Source organism: Zonotrichia albicollis, chromosome 3, assembly GCF_047830755.1.
Source record: "Zonotrichia albicollis isolate bZonAlb1 chromosome 3, bZonAlb1.hap1, whole genome shotgun sequence".
Lineage (NCBI taxonomy): Eukaryota > Metazoa > Chordata > Aves > Passeriformes > Passerellidae > Zonotrichia > Zonotrichia albicollis.
In genome coordinates, this window is record NC_133821.1 from 52991080 (window position 1) to 53010944 (window position 19865).

The following is a 19865-nucleotide window of genomic DNA, read 5'->3' on the forward strand; positions in this document are numbered from 1 at the left end:
ACAGCCTTCTCAGGAAAGCACCTGGGTATTTCTGTAAAGCAGAGCAGGAATCCTCTTTGTGAATAATGCTGGAAGACAGACAGCGAGCTAACTCTCAGATTGAGAAGTTGGACTCACAAAGCAGATAGACCCAGGTTTGTGTAGTTGCAATGCTTGGAGATAAAACACTTTAAGTACAAAACTTGGCTGTGAGCATGTGAAGGGGAGGTGGATTAAGCTCAGCTGGAAATAAAGCATCACAGCTGCTCGCTCAGCCACCCCACTCCCCCACACCCCCTCCCTCTCCCCCAGTGGAATGGGAAGAAGAATCAAAAGTAAAACACGTAGGCTGAGATAAGAACAGTTTAATAATTGAGAACAAAGTACAAATAAAAAAAGGTGAATATCCCTTTGGCCAGTTTGGGTCACCGGTCACGGCTGTGCTCCCTCCCAGTTTCTTTTGTGTACCTTTTTCCCGGCAGAGCATGAGACAGGCACAGAGACAAAAGAGAGCCCTTAGGATAAACACGACTCAGCAAAAATCAAAGCATCAGTATATTATCAACATTATTCTCATTCTGAATCAAAAACACGGCGCTGTACAGGCTACTGAGAAGACATTTATCCCAGCTCAAACCGGGGCAGAAAGAAACCTCTTGATGGAAAGGGCGAGCAGTGTTGCGTTATCCAGGCGACTGATGCAACATCATCGCCACAGAAGAAGCGGTCACCTCCGCCTACAGCAGTTAATCTGCTTTCATGCCTGCTTTCACTGCGCTTCATCCCTCCCCCAGCCCCGGGGCCGAGCCCGGAGGCTCAGCCCCGCTGCCGCAGGGCCCTTCTGCCTGCCGTGCCCGGGGACCGAGCGCTGCCGCGGGGCTGTTTCTGTGGGGCGCGGGCTGAGACCGCACCCGCAGGGTCTCACCGCGGCTCACACAAAGCGGGCCCGGCGCTGACCCGGGGCACCTGCGGCGCGGCCCCTCCGCCGCCCAGCCACCTCCCCTGCCTCCCTTCCCTCGGCCGGCCCCGAACGGCTCCGGCTCCCCCGCCCCCGCCCGGCCCGGAGGCGGGGCGGGCTCCGGGCGGTGCCTCCCGCGGCGGGGCCGAGGCGGCTCCTTCCGTCGGTGGCCGCGGCTGCAGCATGAGCGGGCCGGGGCTGCCGGGGCCCGGCGGCGGCGCGGGGCTGCCGCCGCTGCCCAAGAGCCTGAGCGGGCTGCTGAACTCCTCGTCCTCGGGCGGCGGCGGCGGCCAGGGCGGGCGCTGGCGGGACCTGGAGCGCCTCTACGCGCAGAAGTCCCGCATCCAGGACGAGCTGAGCGGCGGCGGCCGGGGCTCGCCGCGCCCGCCCAAGCCTCCCAACCTGGACGCGGCGCTGGCCCTGCTCCGCAAGGAGATGGTGAGCGGGGCGGGCCGGGGCTCAGCGGGGGCGGCGGACGTGGCGAGCGGCGGCGGGGGCGCCGCCACCTCCCCGGGGCCAGAACGGCGCCCCGGCTCCGGGTGGGCGCAGGCAGGCCGGTGCAGCCCCCGTAACCCGGCGCGGTGCCGGCGGCGGGGGAGGGCAGGGGCCGGTGGCGGCGGGGCTGCCGCGGGTGTGGATGGGGAGCCGCTCACCGCGCCCTGCGGCACCCCCGGGACCCGGCAGCCACGCTGAAAGCTGGCGGTCAGAATTCCCCGAGTGTCGGCGGCGATTCGTGCCACCCAGGTGGCTGTGGTTCGGCGTGGTTCTCTCCAAGACTCTGTTTTGATCCTGTAGCGCGGCGTTGTTATAGCGAAATTCTTCCGGGCGACCTGGCGCACCTTTTGATTAAACACTAATTGGGTGTTGGTGCTGTGCTGGTGCAAGCTGCAGCTGTAGTGACTAATAATAGCCTAAGCCTCGCCCGCTGAGGGTTCTGTACAATCAGTGCAAGAAAGACAGGGAGATGCTGGAGAGGGTCCAGCGGAGGGCCACAAAGATAATTAGGGGTCTGGAGCATCTTTCTTATGAAGAGGGACTGCAGGAGATGGATCTGTTTAGTCTAGAGAAAAGAGAGCTGGGAGGAAATCTCATTAATATATATAAATATCTGAAAGGTGAGTCTCAAGAGGATGGTGCCAGACTCTTTCTGGTGGTGCCCAGCGACAGCATGAAGAGCAATGGCCATAAACTGAAACACAAGGAGTTTCACCTCAACATGAGGAAAAACTTCTTTACATTGAGGGCAGCAGACCACTAGAACAGGCTGCCCAGGAAGCTTGTGGAGTCTGCCGGTCTAGAGACATTCAAAACCCACCAGGACACGTTTGTGTGTCACCAGCTCGAGGTGACCCTGTTTTGGCAGGAGCTTTGCACTGGATGATCTCCAGAGGTGTCTTTCATCTCTAATAACACTGTGGAGCATAGAAAATATGGTATTGCTGAAAATCTGCCAAGTTAAAGACTTTTTCTCAGGCTAAAAATGTGCTTGAGGACGAAAAGCTCTTTTGTAAGGTCTTTCTGTGGATTTAGAAGAACAGTGTAGTGTGCTGAAATCCTAGTCTGCCACCAGTGTTTCAACAGTTAGAGATGATTCTTAAAACTGTGTATTAGAATTACCAGTTTGCATTAAGGCTCAGGAAGGATGGGTGTCTATCGACTGCCGGGGCTTTCTTCTGCAATGCTGTAAAAGGAAACAAGGACATATGGTCTTAGTCGTCTTAAGCCTTTCCAAAAAAGCAAAGAGAACTCATTAGACAAGTCTAATCTATTTTTTTTCCTAATGGGAAATCAAATGAGATACTTCTCAAAGTCATTTGATAGCTAGACTTCCCCTTTAAACTTTCCTTTAATACTCTGTTAGCCTTGATGATAATTTGATAAAATACTTCTGAAGAAAAAGATACTTCTAAACACATCAAAGACTTTCAAGCAACAGGGTCCTTGGTTCCGGATGTACTTTTTTGTGGCCTGTACAAATTCGAGAGACTCTTGTGTACCAATAGGCTGTCTTTCATCAAGAAGATTAAAGGGCTTTATTACTGATATTGAACACTCTTTCTTGCAGCAATCAAAGATATTTTTATTGAGTAATAGGCTTGATTTAAATTTTCCATAGTGAGTGAGGAAGAAATGCACAGAGCATCTTTTCCTGCATGATCAGGCAAGGTACTGTGTGTATGTATGTAAGTTTCTAACGCTGAGAAAGTGAAGAACTTGGATGCTTTGGAGAGAGAGGGAGGAAAGGAGAGGTCATTTCAGAACTGTGATTGTGAGGAACAGAGTTATCACATGGAATTGTGCACTATAGGTTGTCTTATCAAGAGTCAAACACAGCTTGGCTGGCATTAAAAACTGTGCTAATGCTATCAGTGTTGGACATTTCTTCAGGCTTTTCTTACCTCTGGGATCATACTTGAAAGTTTTGAAGAGGCTGCATTTTTCTCAGTAGACTTCCTGTTTGATTGTTTGATATTAATGACAGCATCAGAAAAATAAGATATTAAACATAACCATTTGGTTTAAAGACCTATTATGTTAATTCTGCTGGGCAATTTTTCTCTTGAAGTTTGTGCTTGGCAGTTAGTAGGATTGAACTTCACAGAAAGTGCTCAAGTCTTTTATGGAGCTGAAACAGGAGACCTGCTGGTGAAAATGCTCCCACTTTGCTTGGGAGACAAAGGTCGCTGGTCTCCAGGTTGACTTTTTTGCCTCGACTCACTCCTGATTGCTTTTTGAACAGCTCTGGACTGCAGTCTTGTCCCTCAAACATTTAGCTCTCATGCAGGTCTGCCAGGTCGATCTCATGCTTGTATGTCAGAGCATTAAGTCCAACTTCACAGCATTCTTTCTTACTTGAGGTGAGCAGTTTAGGTCATAAAGGAAAATGGATGAGAAAAGTTGCATAGATCTGAGGTGGTGGAAAGACTTAGCTGTAATATCCTGGCAGCTAGCACAGTGCTCCATGTCTTGTCCTAAAGTCTTCACGTTCAGCCTGTGCAAGACTTCATCTTTTGGCTTCGTGATGTCACCAGGTAATTTGTGTTGTTCTTGAAAGATGCTGTATCCTGTTTTTCTCAGTGGCATTGTGGTGTATGATTTTTTTTTTCTCCCCACTTTCAGAAGGAGCTTCTGGTAGAATAGTTCAGCAATGTCAAAGTAAGATCTTCATGCTAGCTTGTTGTGGTTTTCTTGTGTGCTGAGAGTCTTGTCCTGAGAATTTAGAGGCATAAGGAGAGGTTAGAGTTTTCATTATGAATAAAATACAGCCTGGTGTTCAGGTTGCAGTAAAGGCTGCTAACATTATTTATTTATTTATTTATTTATTTATTTATTTCCTCTTGACATGAGTTGTGGCAAAACTTTTTATTTGATGAAACTGAGGCTCACTAGGAGCAGTCTGTTGGCTTAACACTTTGTTGAAAAATAAGGCTGAAATGGCTGTTTCTCTAGAATCACTAATTGGGTGGTGGTTTAAATTAGCTGCAAGGCAAAACCTAGTTTGAATTTGATCTGACTTGGATAGGTGACAATGTCAAGTAAACTCTCCATTTTGTTGCCAGAGAGGGAGACTGAATTGAGTTAAATGAGTAGCATGATTTCAGTTTGCAGTGCAACATACTGGTTTTGTACCTGACATAAAGATGCAGCCTTTTTGTTTAATGGTTTCAAATCTTTTTTTTTCTCTGGAATATTTGAGAAGCTTAAGGACCAAAATATTAGGTGCTTAATTATAATCAAGCACCATGAGCTGAGTGGCACAGGAAAGTACTCTGAAGATTTGTAAGAGATGAAGTTTGTCCTTGTGTCACTTTTGCTTAGTTTTGCTGCCTGGAAGTAGTGCGCTGTATTGTGCTGGACATACCTGGCTTTGCCAGATGCCTATGTATTACAGTGGCCTTAGACGGTCACTGTGGTGAGAGAAGGATGAGAATCTTGTTCCTTGATCAGAAGGCTTGATTTATTGATATATGATATATAATACATTATAACTATACTAAAAAGAAAAAGAAGAGAAGTTGCAGAGAGCTGCTAAGCTAAGAATAGAATAGAAAGAATGAATAACGAAGTTCTGTGTGCAGGGAATCTGTCCCTGAGCTGCCCCTGTGATTGGCCTTTAATGGTACACAAGGAAGATGAGCCAATCACAGGGGCACCTGCTACATTTCACAGCAGCTGATAACAATTGTTTACATTCTTCTTCTGGGGCTCTGCTTCCCAGAAGATGGAAAAATGTGAAAAAAAGGATTTCTATGAAAAAATGTCTGCGACACCTATGGACATCAATATCGAAAAGGAAATTAGAGTAGAAATACTTAGCTGGGAAATGGGAAAACCAGTCATAGTCCCATTTAAAACTTTTGCTCCAGGCTGTTTCAGACAAAAGCAGAGCACCTTGTGATGGTGTCAGAGAAAGATGTGTGAAAGACACACGGTGTTTCTGGAAAAATATCTCCCTTGCATAATGAGGAATATAGACTTCATGAATTTATCTGCCATGGCTCCAACAGCAGTGAACTGCTTATTGGAAGTTAGGCCCGTCATTGTAATACAGCATTTGGAAGAACACTTTGCATTTGTTCTGTACTATTGCATCACATCTTTCCTTGTTCTTTTGTCCAGTTTATCCCATGGGGCATCTGCCACCTTAGAAAATGAATTTTACTTTCACTTTTTGTAACTGTTCAAGGCGGAAAGAAGCTTGAACCTCCTGTTTAGCCACAAATATATATAGCATTATACTGCCATAGAAAGACACTTGCAGTAATGATGGCTTGAATTGTTGCCCCTCCAGGTTGGCCTTCGGCAGCTGGATATGTCATTGCTGTGTCAGCTCTACTCCCTGTACGAGTCCATTCAAGAGTACAAAGGTGCCTGCCAAGCTGACTCTAACGCAGACTGCTCGTACGCCATGGAAAACGGATTTTTTGATGAAGAGGAGGAATACTTCTAGAAGCAGGAAGATTCCCCTCGAGGCTGACTAGACTGAGGTTCTTTGGTCCTTCTCTCCCTCTAACACACCTCAACAACAACGACTGGAATTTGTATGGATCCCTCTTCCTGAGGAGGAACACCCAGCTACCCCGAGTTGTGTTAAATTCTCTTATTTTAACAGGCTGTCAGTACAAGTTACTCATGCAAATACCACTTGAGCAAAGTGCTGTACTTTAACTTTTGAAGAGTCTTCAGACATGCTTGACAAGAGTTTTCAATTTAATTTGGAAGGTGGGTGTTTTCATCTTACAAACATCGGTAGCTTATAACTGGAATTCTAATCGTAGTAGACAGCAGCGACTTCCTGAGTTGTAATAACTTCATAAGGGGGGAGGGAAGCCTCTGCTGTGGTGTAAATAGCTCTAGGTGGTTTTTGGGGGGTCAGTGGCATTGATAAATGCATTTTGAACAGGCATCTGGATGCACGCACATCCTCAGCACTACTAAGCTAGTTCTGCTCTTACCGGCTGCATCCAGTTTTGTACTGGGTGAATTGTTTACACAGTGAATTTTTTTTTCTCCTTAAGCTAATTTATTCCTAGCTTACAAGCTGTACATGTGATAGTGAATGTTATCAGCAGGGGTTTTTTTTCTGTTGATCTAATTCACTTTCCTGGTACTGCCACTTGGCATTAACTTTTATACTCTTCTCTGGATTTCTTGCATCAACGTAGCTCTTTGACCTGCTAAACGCTGCTCTGAAAAGGTTTGCTTAGCTTTTACTGCACTGCATAGTAAAAGCACGTTTTCAAACATAGTCTGTCTGCCACTATGTGGCTTGGAATAACATGAACTCTTGTGCAAGTGTTCTTGATCATATGAAGAATAAGGAAACCTCTCATATGACACAATGGGACAAATTGCAATATTTTATACTGGGTGAACTTTGTTGCTGTAAGGTAGATGACAGCTCTTTTTAAAAATGCGAAATAAGTATTTTGAGCACATACTTTGCATATGTTAAAACTTTTTATACTAACTTGTTCTTTGAAATATAACTTATTTTTGTTTTCAGAACTTACTAAAGCACTTGGTTAAGTTTTTATTAATTCATTGTGTGAAATGCTTAATCAGCTGAGAGTTGCCAACTATCTGAGTTTTCACCCTTCTCTATTTTAAGTAAAATCAACTCCCAATGTGATTTTAGTTTCTTAAATTTAATTCTGAAGATTGCTGTAAAGCACAGTGCCTGAATCTTGACACAAGGTAATAATTAAGGGCTTAAACCTCAAAGGGTTTTTGCATGGTTCATGTCTGGCATGCATGCAGTTTGCAGGAAGAATTGGAGATCACATTCTGGGGTAGCCCCTCTGTTAGTTTGTAACAAAGGCTAGGATGTTTCAGTGATAAAAGCCAAGAGACTTCCAGGGTGCATTCCCTCTAAAGCTGGCTTATTTTAGTGGAATTCAAAGGCCACGAGAGTAAAGACTGTGCTGTGATTGTGTGTGTGTATAAGTTCTTAATCTAGTCTGTGGCAGTGGTTGGATATTTTTTTAATGTTAATTCTGGTCTAATTGCTTCACTCACCCAAAACTACACTGAATGATAAGGAAAACACAGATAATTCAGATAGTTATATCTGTACTTAAAAGTTGTGTGCCTATGTGTGTATACATGTATAAATATATATACACACACATATTTACATGCAACTTTCTGCTTTGACTTAAGAATGTATACGCTTTTAGTATAATTTGCTGTGCTTTTAGTATTTACATGAGGCTTTTTCTAGTCTGTTGAAGTACTGCTATTTTCTTGCTCTTTCCCCAAAAATAAAAAGCATGATGTTTAGCATACCTTTCTAATGTTGTGTGTATTTTAATTTACCTTTTCAGTGAATACAAACCCTACCCCCCTTCCCAACCCTCCCATAGGAAAACTAGGACTAGTCATCACCCTGGACTGAAGAAAGCAATTTTTGAATTAAATTGGGAAAAATTCCACCCACCTCTATTTGGAATGGAATTTCCTGCTTCTCTGTCTTAATTGGATTTTATTTGGTTTTGAATTCAGGAGAAAATCCTGTTTCTACTACTAAAACTAATAATTCTGTTTTACAGATCTTTAGACAGCCATTCCTTAATAGTCTTGGTGATGAGAATGGACTTGAGCAAAATTCACAGTACTTTCTCTTACATAAATAAAAAAGCAAAATGATTTATATTTCTAATCCTGCTCGTGATTTAGGCAACGTGGAACATTTGGCTGGTATTCGCTCTACCAAGGGAAGAATAAATGTCCTAAAGCACTACTCCACAAAATTTGGACTGAAAAACAGGATGGATTATAAGGACTTGCTAAGTTTTCAGCACCCTGCCCCTTTTAATAACACCATCTTGCATGGGAGAGAAGTTATAGTCTGTGTTCCTAAGGAAAACCCAAATGCCACAAGGGCACAAAGAAAAAGGTTTTAAAACTAAGCAATAAGCAGTTGTTTCAGAGGCTGATTTCTATGCCTGATGTTGCAGTTTTGAGCTGTATCTCTTTTCCACATTATTACAGCATGAAATTGCTCTGAAAGAGGTGCTTGGTATGAAAGTGTAGCTTTAAATACTGAGTAGTTGCTGCAGGCAGCTTCAGTCTGAGTTTGGTGTGCACACAACAGAACGGAGTCATGTTACTACAGAAGCTTCCTACCCATGGTCCGAACCTCATCCCAACACAGCTTTCCCATTTTGAGTCCATAACCCCAGGGCAACTCCTAAGTTTTTAAGGATAACATTGTACATTTTAAGGATACAATGAAAGAAACCCTTGGAATCTTCTCTACCCAGCGAACCCTGCGGAACTTTTCCAGTCCCGCGTAGCACAGGCAATAATGAGCAGGCCCAGGAAAAGACAGGTTTAGAAGGAAGCAAGAACAGTCAGGCTCCTGCTGCCCAGAGGTGGCAGGAAGTGAGTGCAGCAGTTCAGAAGGCAGTCTATGCTGTGTGACTTCAATGGCCTTTCTCCAAAGGGCCTATAAATGTGGTAAAGCAGTTAGAAATAATTGTTAGTTCTCCACTAGCTGTACTTGAAGTTTTATTTTTACTTCACAGCATATCACCCTCATTCCATTGCTATGACAACTGCAGAGTCATACTGTCATAATTACATTACAGTTTAGCTCCCTGGAAATTTCCTTAGTCTACAAAAAGAGAAGAGTCTGGAAGAGAAGAGTCTGCTCTGCTTTGGAGAAAGTGAGTGCCAAAAAGTAATGGGTGACTGATACTAAGGCTAATATAACAGATGAGCATTAAGGTTCAGCTTCAGCTCCTGGTCAAGTCACTGTCAGTGCTATTGACTTTAGTGTAGATTGATTTCAAAGCAGGGATCTTCTCCTAAAATCAGAATTTCTGTTTGTTATTTCCAAGACTGTGGAACAGCTGCATACTTAGATAAAGGAGATATTCAAATACACACTACAAATGTATTACTAGAAGGTACTGCATTACTGCACTGAAATGCAGTAGGCAATCATTAGAATAGTTTGTAAAAAGCATGAATGTTGCTTCAAAGAAGGAGTTTTTCCAATAAAGATGGGGCAAATCTGCACTCAGTTTATGCATAGTTTAGATGCTTGTTTAAGTTGAGGCTTTAGTACAGTATTTGGTGTAGTCATGAGATTGGAACACTAGGAGAATTAGGCAGGAATTACTATAGTATTTGTAATAGTATAGTATTAATTTAGTTCCTAATCATAGGTAACCAATCATTTTATGTGACTTCTAAAATAAGTGGATTTTTTAAAAATTATTTTTACGATTTCTTGTAAATAAGACAGTTTGCAAATTGTAAATGCACTGAAGAGAGTAGCAAAGCCCCCACAGTGCTTTATAATTGATCTAATTAGTACTTATTTACAAGCCTAAGGTTTTGTGTCACGTCTAGCCTTCATCCTAAGGAAATAAAGTGTATGCAGTAAATCTGTCCAGGCATTTTCCATCAGTCTGCTTGCTATGAACAAGCTGATAGGACAGAAGTTGGTCTGTTCTTAGAAAGCTTGTAAGAATTTGGAGCTGGAGGAGGAGAGAGACTTAACTGCTTCTTCCTTGGACAGGATCACAGTTATAATTCCCCTTTTGGCTTCTGTTAGGCCACCCTGCTGCCAGAAGGCAAAAGCTGTGTGGTCACACAGCTGCTGGCAGCTCTGCAGTGCTGGGTGCCAGGGGGCAGTGGGAAGGAGATGAGTCTCAGCACAGCTTTTAGGGAGTGAGGATGAAAACTGCCTACACATCAAGGGGGCTGCCTTCAGTGGGATGCTAGAAGGGAAGAGCAGTGGGGAGGAATGTTAAGAGTTTCTGGAGGTGAGAGCTTGGCACAGTTTGGAAGAGATGCTGAGGTCTTGGGACACGAATTCTTTGAAGTCATATGTTTGATTAGTTCTGCTGCTGACGCCTTGGGGAATTTTTTATGCCCTTTTTTGACCTGTTTAGAGGCTGGGGTTCCACTACTTGTTGTGTATTTTTAATGTGGCAGTCATTTGTTGCAGGTATGCATTTTTGCTTAACTGAAAAGAATGTGTTTTCTTTGACTTTATTTAGCTGCCTAGCTAAAGCCATCCATTTTCCTTGAGGAATTAGATTGCTCTGAGGGCAAAGGAAACTAATTCCCCCAGTCTGCTGTTCAGCTGGCTGCTGGAGAGGAATGTGAAATGGATAAAGCAGGTATGTGCCAAAGGGAACCCTAACAACAGGTCTTTTCTCCAATGTACAGCTCTGTGACCTTCAGCCACTTTGAAAGAATTTACTCTGTTTTTGTGAAGCCTGCCTGTACAGGATACATTACCACAGCAGTTTGAGGTTCATATTCCTTTTCATATATGACATGCATTTTCTCAGAAAATAACTCCTCAGAAGTAGATTTTTCCATCTATTATCTTTGGCTTATTTGAAGTTACTACATTTAACTCTGGACAACGCTGCATGACCTAAGGAAATAACTTGTTTATTTTCTTAGCAAAGTAGTTAAAAGATTTCTCCTATTTCCAAAGTCATCTCCTATTGATTTTAACATTTTCTGTGAGTTTCCAAGCTCCCTATGTGTAAAGCCTCTTAACTGCTTATTCTATGATCCTGGGCTCTCCAGCTCTGCAGGCAGCTTTGCAAACATCCAGGGTCTGCTGTGAGGACTGGGTTCTGCCACGGCTGAAAGAGCCTGGGGATCTGTGCACAGGGACACTCTCCTGAGCTGAGGTGGCTGCACAGAACCCAGATGTGCTCTAGGGATTCAAGCCAAGGTAAGGCTGTGCTGGACTGGCACCTGCAGCTTGTGGGGCAATTGCATCTTGTGAGGAATGAAGAGGATTAGCAAGGGGCTCTCACTGAGATGACTCACTCAGCAGTGAGTTTGGCTATTTGGTTTTAAATGACAGAGGAACTTTGGAGGGGATGAATACTCACTGCAAAAGTCTCTTTCCCTTAGGTTTTTGGCCCCTTCTCTTTCATCTGTTCTAGTCGCAAAACTTAATTAAATGATTGTGGAAACAACCAGCCCTAAGTAATGAAGCCAACATATGATTTCAGAGGAATGTGCTTTTAGCAGTAGAATTTACATTTTTCAGATAAGGTTGGTATGCAAGTTAAAAAGACAAAGCTATCTGCTACTGAAATACACAGACTTGTGACTATTTTGGCTCTTCTCTGAACTTTTGCCACAGATTATAAATGCACATATGCTAAGACTTTATTAAGATAATGTCTTCAAGAGAATGTAATCTTTCACAATTCCTCAAGTTTAATATGTGAGGAGAAATCCCATGAAAATAATGGATTGTTAGAATTTAATGACTGAAGCAGATTGTTTGTAATTGTTGGTGCATAGAGAGTTCAGTTCTATGTCAAACCACGGCCTTAAATTCATGTTAGCAGTTCAATCCTCCTTGCAGTGCTAACTACTCACTTTCAGAAATCACAAGCATTTCTTCCACAGGTCAGAAATGTCCCTGTGATTATCTGGGTAGACACATGAGTAAGAGTTTGTGAGCTCCTTTTGGCTCAGGATACCAGGTGCTGTCACAAACAATAAAGTCGCCTGTCTGAGCCCTACCAGCTCTTGCTTAAACTCTTCTGACTCGTCAAACAGCAGAACCTTTTAAATCATTTACAAGCAGGCAGTGTAATAAGGTCGTTTCTTCAGTTATGAAAGCACCTGCATGACAGGGGCAGTACATTTTGTTGGGTTTTTTTCCTCTCTCAACTCTTTACAGTATCTTTGGTTACCTGAATCTTAATTTTAACAAAGCACTAATTATTTGTACTGAAAGGCCTCATGGATGATGGAAAATTCAAACACTGAATGCAGAGGTGACCTGACAAGTGAAGTTTTGAGAAAGTAAAGTACAAGCTTATACAGGACCACATATTACCTCTTCCATCACTCCTAAACAACATCAAAGGCTGTATGGTGGAATAAAATAACTTCTTATATGCTATGTTGCACTAAAGGTAAACAACTAAAATATTAAAACGGTTTGGTATAGGGGAAGGACATTTTATCAGAATCAGCTGAAAAAATTAGTATATAAAATCAGAGAGAAAATTAATTTCTCATAGTATTAGGATATCAAAGCTCTGTTACTATGTGAATTTTGTCCTGTATGAACAATTTTGTATCTTTAAAATAACCTTGCTCTTTCTGACTGATACTTAGTCATGATGCTCAAACTGGAGAAGCATTTCCTTAAATACCTTGCATCATTCATATGACCTGTAGAGAGCATGGAATATATAGCACCTATTCAATGTATAATTTGTGTGCATTTTTAGAAGAGGAAAGACATTTATGACCAGAGTTCTAGTATATTTTTGGAGACCATCACTGCACAGTTGCTTGCATACAGGGATTAACCCTTAAGGATAAATGAGAGCAGTAGAAATTTGCAGCAATCTCTGTGGGGAAAAAGGAATTCTAGTTTTTGCATATATTTTATCCTGTCTCACGTCCTTTCTTATAGGGTTTGCTTGAGGTCTGAGTTCTCATATGTAAATAGGTTTGTCTTGTCTCCAGTGCTTTGTGTGGTTACACAATAGGACTTTTCACTTATCACCAGCCAGTCATTCAAAATGTCCTTTCTGTTTCTGTTGCAAATGCAGGACTGTTTGAAGCTTTCAATGTTCCTTCTTCTCATAGAGAATAATACTCTTTTCTGTGCTTTTGAGTGCAGGTGTGTACAGGCAGAATACATCCATCAGTGTTAGAGAAGCCAAGCATATCTTGTTATTACTGCAGACATTTATTTGTATAAGCATCTGCTAAAATCTGTGCCCACTAATGAAAATTTACACTACAATTTCTTTTGCAAATCAGGAGAGAGTTTGCTGGGATGCATTTACTCTCCAGGAACAGAGATCTCAATGCACCATGCCCATTCTCTCATTCTCTGCATTACTTCCATTTGTAGGCACTGATTGTATTTTTGTTTCAGCTTAATGGTGTGTTATCAAGTGCCCATGTCCTTACAAAAAGTCTGTAGTAGATCCGAAGAGGTGCAGGCTGCCTTGCTCATTTAAAATCAAATCTCCAATGCTTTGTGGTCCTGCAGCCAAGGAATTTGATGGATTTTCATTTCACTGGTTTAGCAAGGCTAAGCAGGGGGTAGGGGAATAGGAAGCAGGCAACCTGGAGAATAAAATTGAAGGACAGAAACTTTCTAAAAGACCAAGCCACCATCTTCACAATGGATTCCTCAAGTAAAATCTTGTATTTTCACAAAATCATATTACTTGAATAAATGGTCATAGTTGAAAAACAACTGGGCATCAGACTGCTGCTGCATGCAGTAGGAGCTGACAGGTCTCCCAATTTGGGAAAGGCAGCTCAGGTTTGGTCTCTGAGAGCAGAATCTCTGCCTGCCAGGGAGAACATCTGTCAGGAGTGCCTATCCATCCCAGCGGCTGGCGGAAGGACCAATGACCTCTGAGATCACTTCTAGCCCTGTCTGATTCTGTGAAAACAAAACTGTTCCCAAGGGGGAACCAGAGGCAGCTGCCTGCTCAGGACAAAGAGCTGAGCCTTCAGGAGCAGCTGCTGCAAGGAGTTTAGAGGAGACAGCACTTTCCAGTATAATGGCATGAAATGACAGATGGCACCTTCCACCCTGCCGTTATGGGGAGGAAGGATCTGCACACGAGGGCTTCCTGTTTTGCCATCCTCTATTAGGTTGTGTTGGAGAGGATTAAAAACACCTCTCTGAACTTTCAATCAAAGTGCTTGTGCAGCTGAATTAGATTAGAATCACCATGCTGGCATTTTGTTACATAAAATAGCTGAGTAACAATGAGAGAAGGGAGACATGGTCTCTACATGCTTCTGATACTGTTTTGTCAGGGACATGACTTTTTTTAAAAACTGATACAATCTGTTATGTTGCACAATACTCAAACTATTGTGGGAGGAAGGTGCCTTTCTTGCTGTTGGCATTTTCTTTCAATGTAGGACCTTTAAACAGACAGAAGCTGCACCATTTCATACATAGATAAGGCAGAAAATACACAGGCTGTAGGAACTGGTTTGACCTTCCCTCTCCTTCCATCTACACACACATACACACCGTTTACATAAATTGCACAATGCAGTTGAGCAGAAAACTATTTTAGGGAAAAATCCACTTAGAGAAGTGCAAAATACATTTGAAAAGATGACAGTTCTAGTACAAATTAAGTCTTGTCATGTGGTTGTGAAAAGAAATTAATACCTGCCATTGTGTCTGTCCACAGCAAAGTTAATTTGCTTCTCTAAAGAAAAGGCTTCAAATTATGTCCATCATTCCTGAAAAAATTCTTCATGAATCATCAGTGTTTTATTTTCATTTTGCTCCCTCCAAGGACAAAATGAGTAAGAGATGGGTTGTGCTTTCCTTGCCATGCAACCCATCTGCCATTTTCATACTGCTAAGTAGGATAAATGTCCTTAGATGGAAACAGATTCCTGCTTTGGACAAATTTATAAGGTGTATGCTCAATGTAATACATTCTCTTTTGGTCCCTATCCTGCAAAATCCAAGACATTTTTTCTGATGCTGGTATGTGGCATGTTATTATCCAGTGGATGTTCTCAATGGGAAATGTTTTCTTCCTAGTTATTATTACACTTCTGTTGGCTTTTGATTTTCAGTGATCAAAAGAACGCTGTAGCCCTACTGAGAGAAAGAGAGACTATTTCTACTGTAGCCAAGACATGATACATGTGTGGCTTTGATGGTTAGAACCAAAGCTTTATTCTGGAAGAGAAGTGAGAGACCAAAGAAAGGATCAAAGTTAAGGAGTGATGCATGTATGACAGTATCAGATGGGCTGCAGCTTGCCTGGCACGGAATCACTATAAAGGCAACACCCAGAGATGCTTACAGAGTGGATAAGCAGTTCTGAGGAAGGAGTGCAAGGTGAGTAGAAGTGCTTATATGTTGTTGAGGTCTTGTTTAAATCTGTGCAATGTTACTGAATTTGTTTACTGAAAAGATACCAATGGTTTGTAGTATTTTTTAAGAAATATTTTTCTGCAAAATGTACCTGTGCTTTCTACCACAAAGTCTCAAACTGTCAAATAAAGTACCTTATTTTTTCTTTTAGATACTGAAAGTAAGATCAGCTAATGAGCAAGCTCCCTTTGCTCGTTTTTTAACTAATTTCAGATTTATTTTGGCACACAACAGCTGCAATAACTTCAAAATAATAGTAAGGGATCAGTGATTTGCTGTATATACTCCTAAGTCTTCAGATGTTTATGTTCCAGAACTGCATGCCAGCAAGGGTCAGAATTAAAGCTTCCCTTAGTATAACAAAGACTTTAAACACGTCACCTTTAATATTCACATTCTCTGGCTCCTGGCATGTCTGTTTCATATCTGACATTCACAGTGTTGACTGACTCCTAACAACCTGCAGCTGAAAGGACTTAATGCTTTTCATCTTTCTAAGCAGACATGAACAAATTAATCCTCCCCCAAATCCTGTGATGGTGGAGATACAATCATTTTATGGAGCCACATATATGACTTGCTCAAGGTCACAGCGCTGCTCTGTCTTAGAGCCAGGATTAGGATTCAGGTCTTAATTCAGGTCCCCAGTCCTGTGCTCAGAGAGCCATGGCACGCACTTCTGTGCAGCAAAACAGTGCTTCTGCCTCAAAATGTCCTCAGAATTATAGTCAGAGATTGGAAGAAATCAAGGGGATCACCTGGATTTATTTCAGCAGCAGCCAGCACATGTAAAATCTCTTAAGTTCACACTCTTATGCTCCTATGTAAAGGAATTTAAACCACATTTTTACCCAGGGGAAAAAACCCAAACAAACCCAAACAACAGCTATTATTCTAATGAAAAGCAATTAAAACATCATTAGCAGTATTCCTAGTTGCTTTGCAGACCAGTCATTTGTCTACAGAGCTCAAAAAAAGCTTTACAAATTTAGGACAGCAGATCAAGATTTTGTGAAGCTCCTTATGTTCATATCTTCTTTCTTGCCACCTCAGTAATATTGTAAGCATTGCTGGAAAGACTAAGAAGGTCAGAACAGCTAAAAGGCAGGAGAGAAAATGGGAATCTTGTTATATGCACCTTCTTGCAAATTTTAACTGCAGAAACCTGAATTTCAATTAATTTATAAACAATTCATAAACAAAAATCCTAATGATTTTTAGCAGTGGAGGAATGTATTCATTCTCTCTCTTGCCACATGAATTTTTGCAGAGCTCAACAGAATAATCCCAGCTTGTGGGACTACTTAGATTTTTAAAAGAGGTCATCCTGAAACAATTTGAATTTTAGAGCTTTCTTGGTTGTATCTTGAATTGACCTTGATACCAAGTCACCAAAACAAATATTTTGTGATCTGTTTTCCATCACTAATTTCATTCTCACATTTCTCCAAACTGAAGATGGATGTTCATTTTTAAAAGCTTGGATTTGTGATTTTAAAAAACAAAAATTAATCAAAGAACACATATGTAAGAGTGTCTGTATGTTCCTTCCAGTTTTGAAATCAACAGTGTTTCCTCATCAACTCCAGATTGGCACTGCAGTGTTCAACACTACTCAGCTGGGGAGTGCCCAAGGAATGCAAAAGCAGGCAAGTCCCTAAGAAACAAGGGCCTGCTTGTTTTATGAGAAATCAGCTCATAGTTTTCCAGTACAGATGTCCTGCTTTACTTTCAGTTTGGTGAAGACTGGGGTAACAAATGGCAGCTTATATGCCTCTGAGATAGGGCTTGTGTGGAAGAAAGGGCTCCCTTGTCTGTATGTGCAGGAGGGCACAAGGGTGGTAGCCCTTGCACCAGCAAAGCCTAATGCAGCACAGTAATGCAGAATGGAGGGAGAAGCTCTGCTGTTGCACAGCTCTTCCTGTTCACTGACTAGTTCTATCACTGTACAATTGCTAATTCTGCCTTATAAAAGTGTATTTTCAAGGCTGTAGTGCAAACCATTGAAATAACGAGGTTACTGGGATCTTTTCTAGGGAAACCCACAGACTTTACTGCTTGGAAAACATCTTTTGCTATGTCATGTTGTCACTTAGACTATTACAAAAATGTTTGCAATTAATACTACTCTTCTTTCATGTTCATAATTTGTAAACTTGGTAGTAGGATGTTTTTATATTTGCTTCATGATACTCATAAACATCTATACTGAGTATTTCCTTACATGTTTTTCTTGAGATGCTATCTCCTTAGTTTTTACTGCCATCTTAATTTTGTAGAAGTCTGCCAAACTCCTACCTTCTCTTTTAACCCTCCTTAGCTTTTACTCTCATTCTCCAATTTTGCATATGGTAATTTCTAAATACTTGCTACATGGCCTGTGGACCTGCAGGAGTTCCCAGCTCCCACTGCGCAATCACTGAGCCATTGCTCAATCCAAGTCTCAGCAACAGCCCTGGTTTTTCTGTGCATTTCATACAGTTCTGAATTTACTCCATAGGCCACAATACCCCTTCTGATTCCAAGCAAAACTCAAAAGAGTTTCTATAGGTTCACTTCCAGGCTGCTGTTTTTTTAACTCAAATAAATCCTCTCATATAACTTAATGAAACAGATTATGATACATAGAAAGGGCTATTTGCCATCCATATTCCAGCATAGGTAACTGTTTCATTACAAAAAGCTGACAAAAAGGAGTAAAAGCAAGAGATGTGACAGTTTTAAACAGGCAGAAACTTAAAAGAGTTTTGGTTCTCTCTGAAGCACTATATACTTTCAAAAGCATAAAAAATGCACTCATCTCCCTCCCCTCCCCCAGTGGGTGTCCTTAAGCTCCCCGTAGATTTATGAAATATTAGTGTATTTGTCATGTTTATTTCAGTAAAGGAGTAACTTTAACACCAAATAATGCTGAATGCCCTACATTACTAATGATGCCTCTGAAGACTGAGAACCTGTACCACACCTGCTTTTGTTCCACACCGCTGTAGCTTTTAATTGTCCTCTCTTCAAAGTTGTGTAAGGGCAGTGGCGGCTCCTGGCAGCGTTACAGAGTGCATAACTGATACATTATCAGTGTATGTGGCACAATAGGTAAACACTGCTTCTTTCAGAATGTGTTCATGTCCATTCTAGGTGTTCTGAAAAAAAACTGAGAAAATACCTGATATCAGTTTTTAAAAATCAAAATCAAGTTTAATTTAGGAAGACTGTTCTCAAATAAAATTTATTTACATTGTATTTACAATTTTGCTGCTGACAGCATTGTGTTTACATATAACAACCTGCATTAGTTCCACTGAAATGGGCTCCACTCAGCCTCTAGACTGAAAGCACTTCCAGTGCCAGTCTGGATGTCAGATGCTCACCAAAGCTGCTCTGTCACCCCAGCTAGGCACTGGAGAGAAAACAAAAGGAAGGGCTCATGGGTTGAGATAAGGATGGGGAGAGTTTAGTCACCAGTTACTGTCATGGACAAAACAGACTCAACTTGGGGAAATGAATCCATTACCAATCAAATTAAGAGTCTCCCATATTTAAAAATGTTGCAATTGGGGTTTCTTGCGTTCTCTGACATGCTCAGGAAGTTGCGAAGTGTAACACAAACAACAAAAGTGCTGTCAGCCTTTGATTTAATAAAAGAGAATCAGCAACCATTTGCTTTTCTGATCAAATAACTTGCATAGCATGGGCAGTTCCATCAGAAAAACATGTTTGATGTCTTTTGTGGTCATAATCTAGACTTACTCTAAACCTGTTGGGAATTAACTTGAAGATGTTGCAAAAAGCTTTTTGATTCATTCTGGAAAACACAGACATGAGACAGCATCTGAGGAAAACAAAGAATGGAAGTAATCCCTATGGACAGTACAGCCTTCCAGAACTCTAGCAGGAGAGTTAAATATTGGATGGGATGAATAGAAACTGGCCTGCACAAAAGTGGGTTTGTGCCCTTTTTACTGTCTTGTTGAAAGTGATTCTGTCTGTTCCTTTGTGGGCCACTTAGCTCTCCTTTTGCCTGCTGAGGAAGAAGGTGCAGAACTTCTATAAATGTTTCTTCATTAATTTAGGCCTGAACATTTTTGTTTGTTTTATTATTTTTAAACTACTGCTCTACTGCTGAATGGCCTCATGTTTCAATTTTTGCTTCTAATAAATGTGCAGCCAGCTGAAGACTGGGTGTGGGGGATGTGACTAAAATTCAGAAGAAGCAGTATCCTGAACAGCCCTGCATCTTGGGGGTCAGTCCTTTCACTCTCTCTTCAGCTTTCAGAAGAAAGCAGCATTTATGAGATCACACAAAATTTCAAGTATTTATGAGATTACCTAAAATGTCAAGCCAGTTTAAAACTATCATTCCTAGAGATTACTCTAGAACTAGATATTTTATTCTTTTGGATTGTTAACACAAACATTCCAGAGAATGCAGCTTGGCTTTCCCACTGTAGTTTCACTCTGGAATACTTGCCTTTTCTCTAATAAACTATTTGCAAATGTTCACTTTTCTCTTTGAAAATCTGGTTTTACGGAAATATAACT

General features: G+C 41.7%; 1 protein-coding gene across 1 annotated transcript; it reads left to right on the forward strand.

Annotated features, from left to right (window-relative positions):
* The first annotated feature begins 704 nt into the window (after positions 1-704).
* FAM89A (family with sequence similarity 89 member A) lies at positions 705-19664 on the forward strand. Its single transcript, XM_074537462.1, has 2 exons — positions 705-1375; positions 5730-19664. The coding sequence occupies exons 1-2, from the start codon at positions 1121-1123 to the stop codon at positions 5886-5888; spliced, it is 414 nt and encodes a 137-aa protein (XP_074393563.1). The 5' UTR covers positions 705-1120; the 3' UTR covers positions 5889-19664.
* Positions 19665-19865: the final 201 nt, after the last annotated feature.

Bases quoted from the DNA above. Each gene is read 5' to 3' on its own strand.
- FAM89A (XM_074537462.1), top strand. From the start codon at position 1,121: ATGAGCGGGCCGGGGCTGCCGGGGCCCGGCGGCGGCGCGGGGCTGCCG. The intron at 1,376-5,729 runs GTGAGCGGGGCG...TTGCCCCTCCAG, and splicing joins CCCTGCTCCGCAAGGAGATG to GTTGGCCTTCGGCAGCTGGA.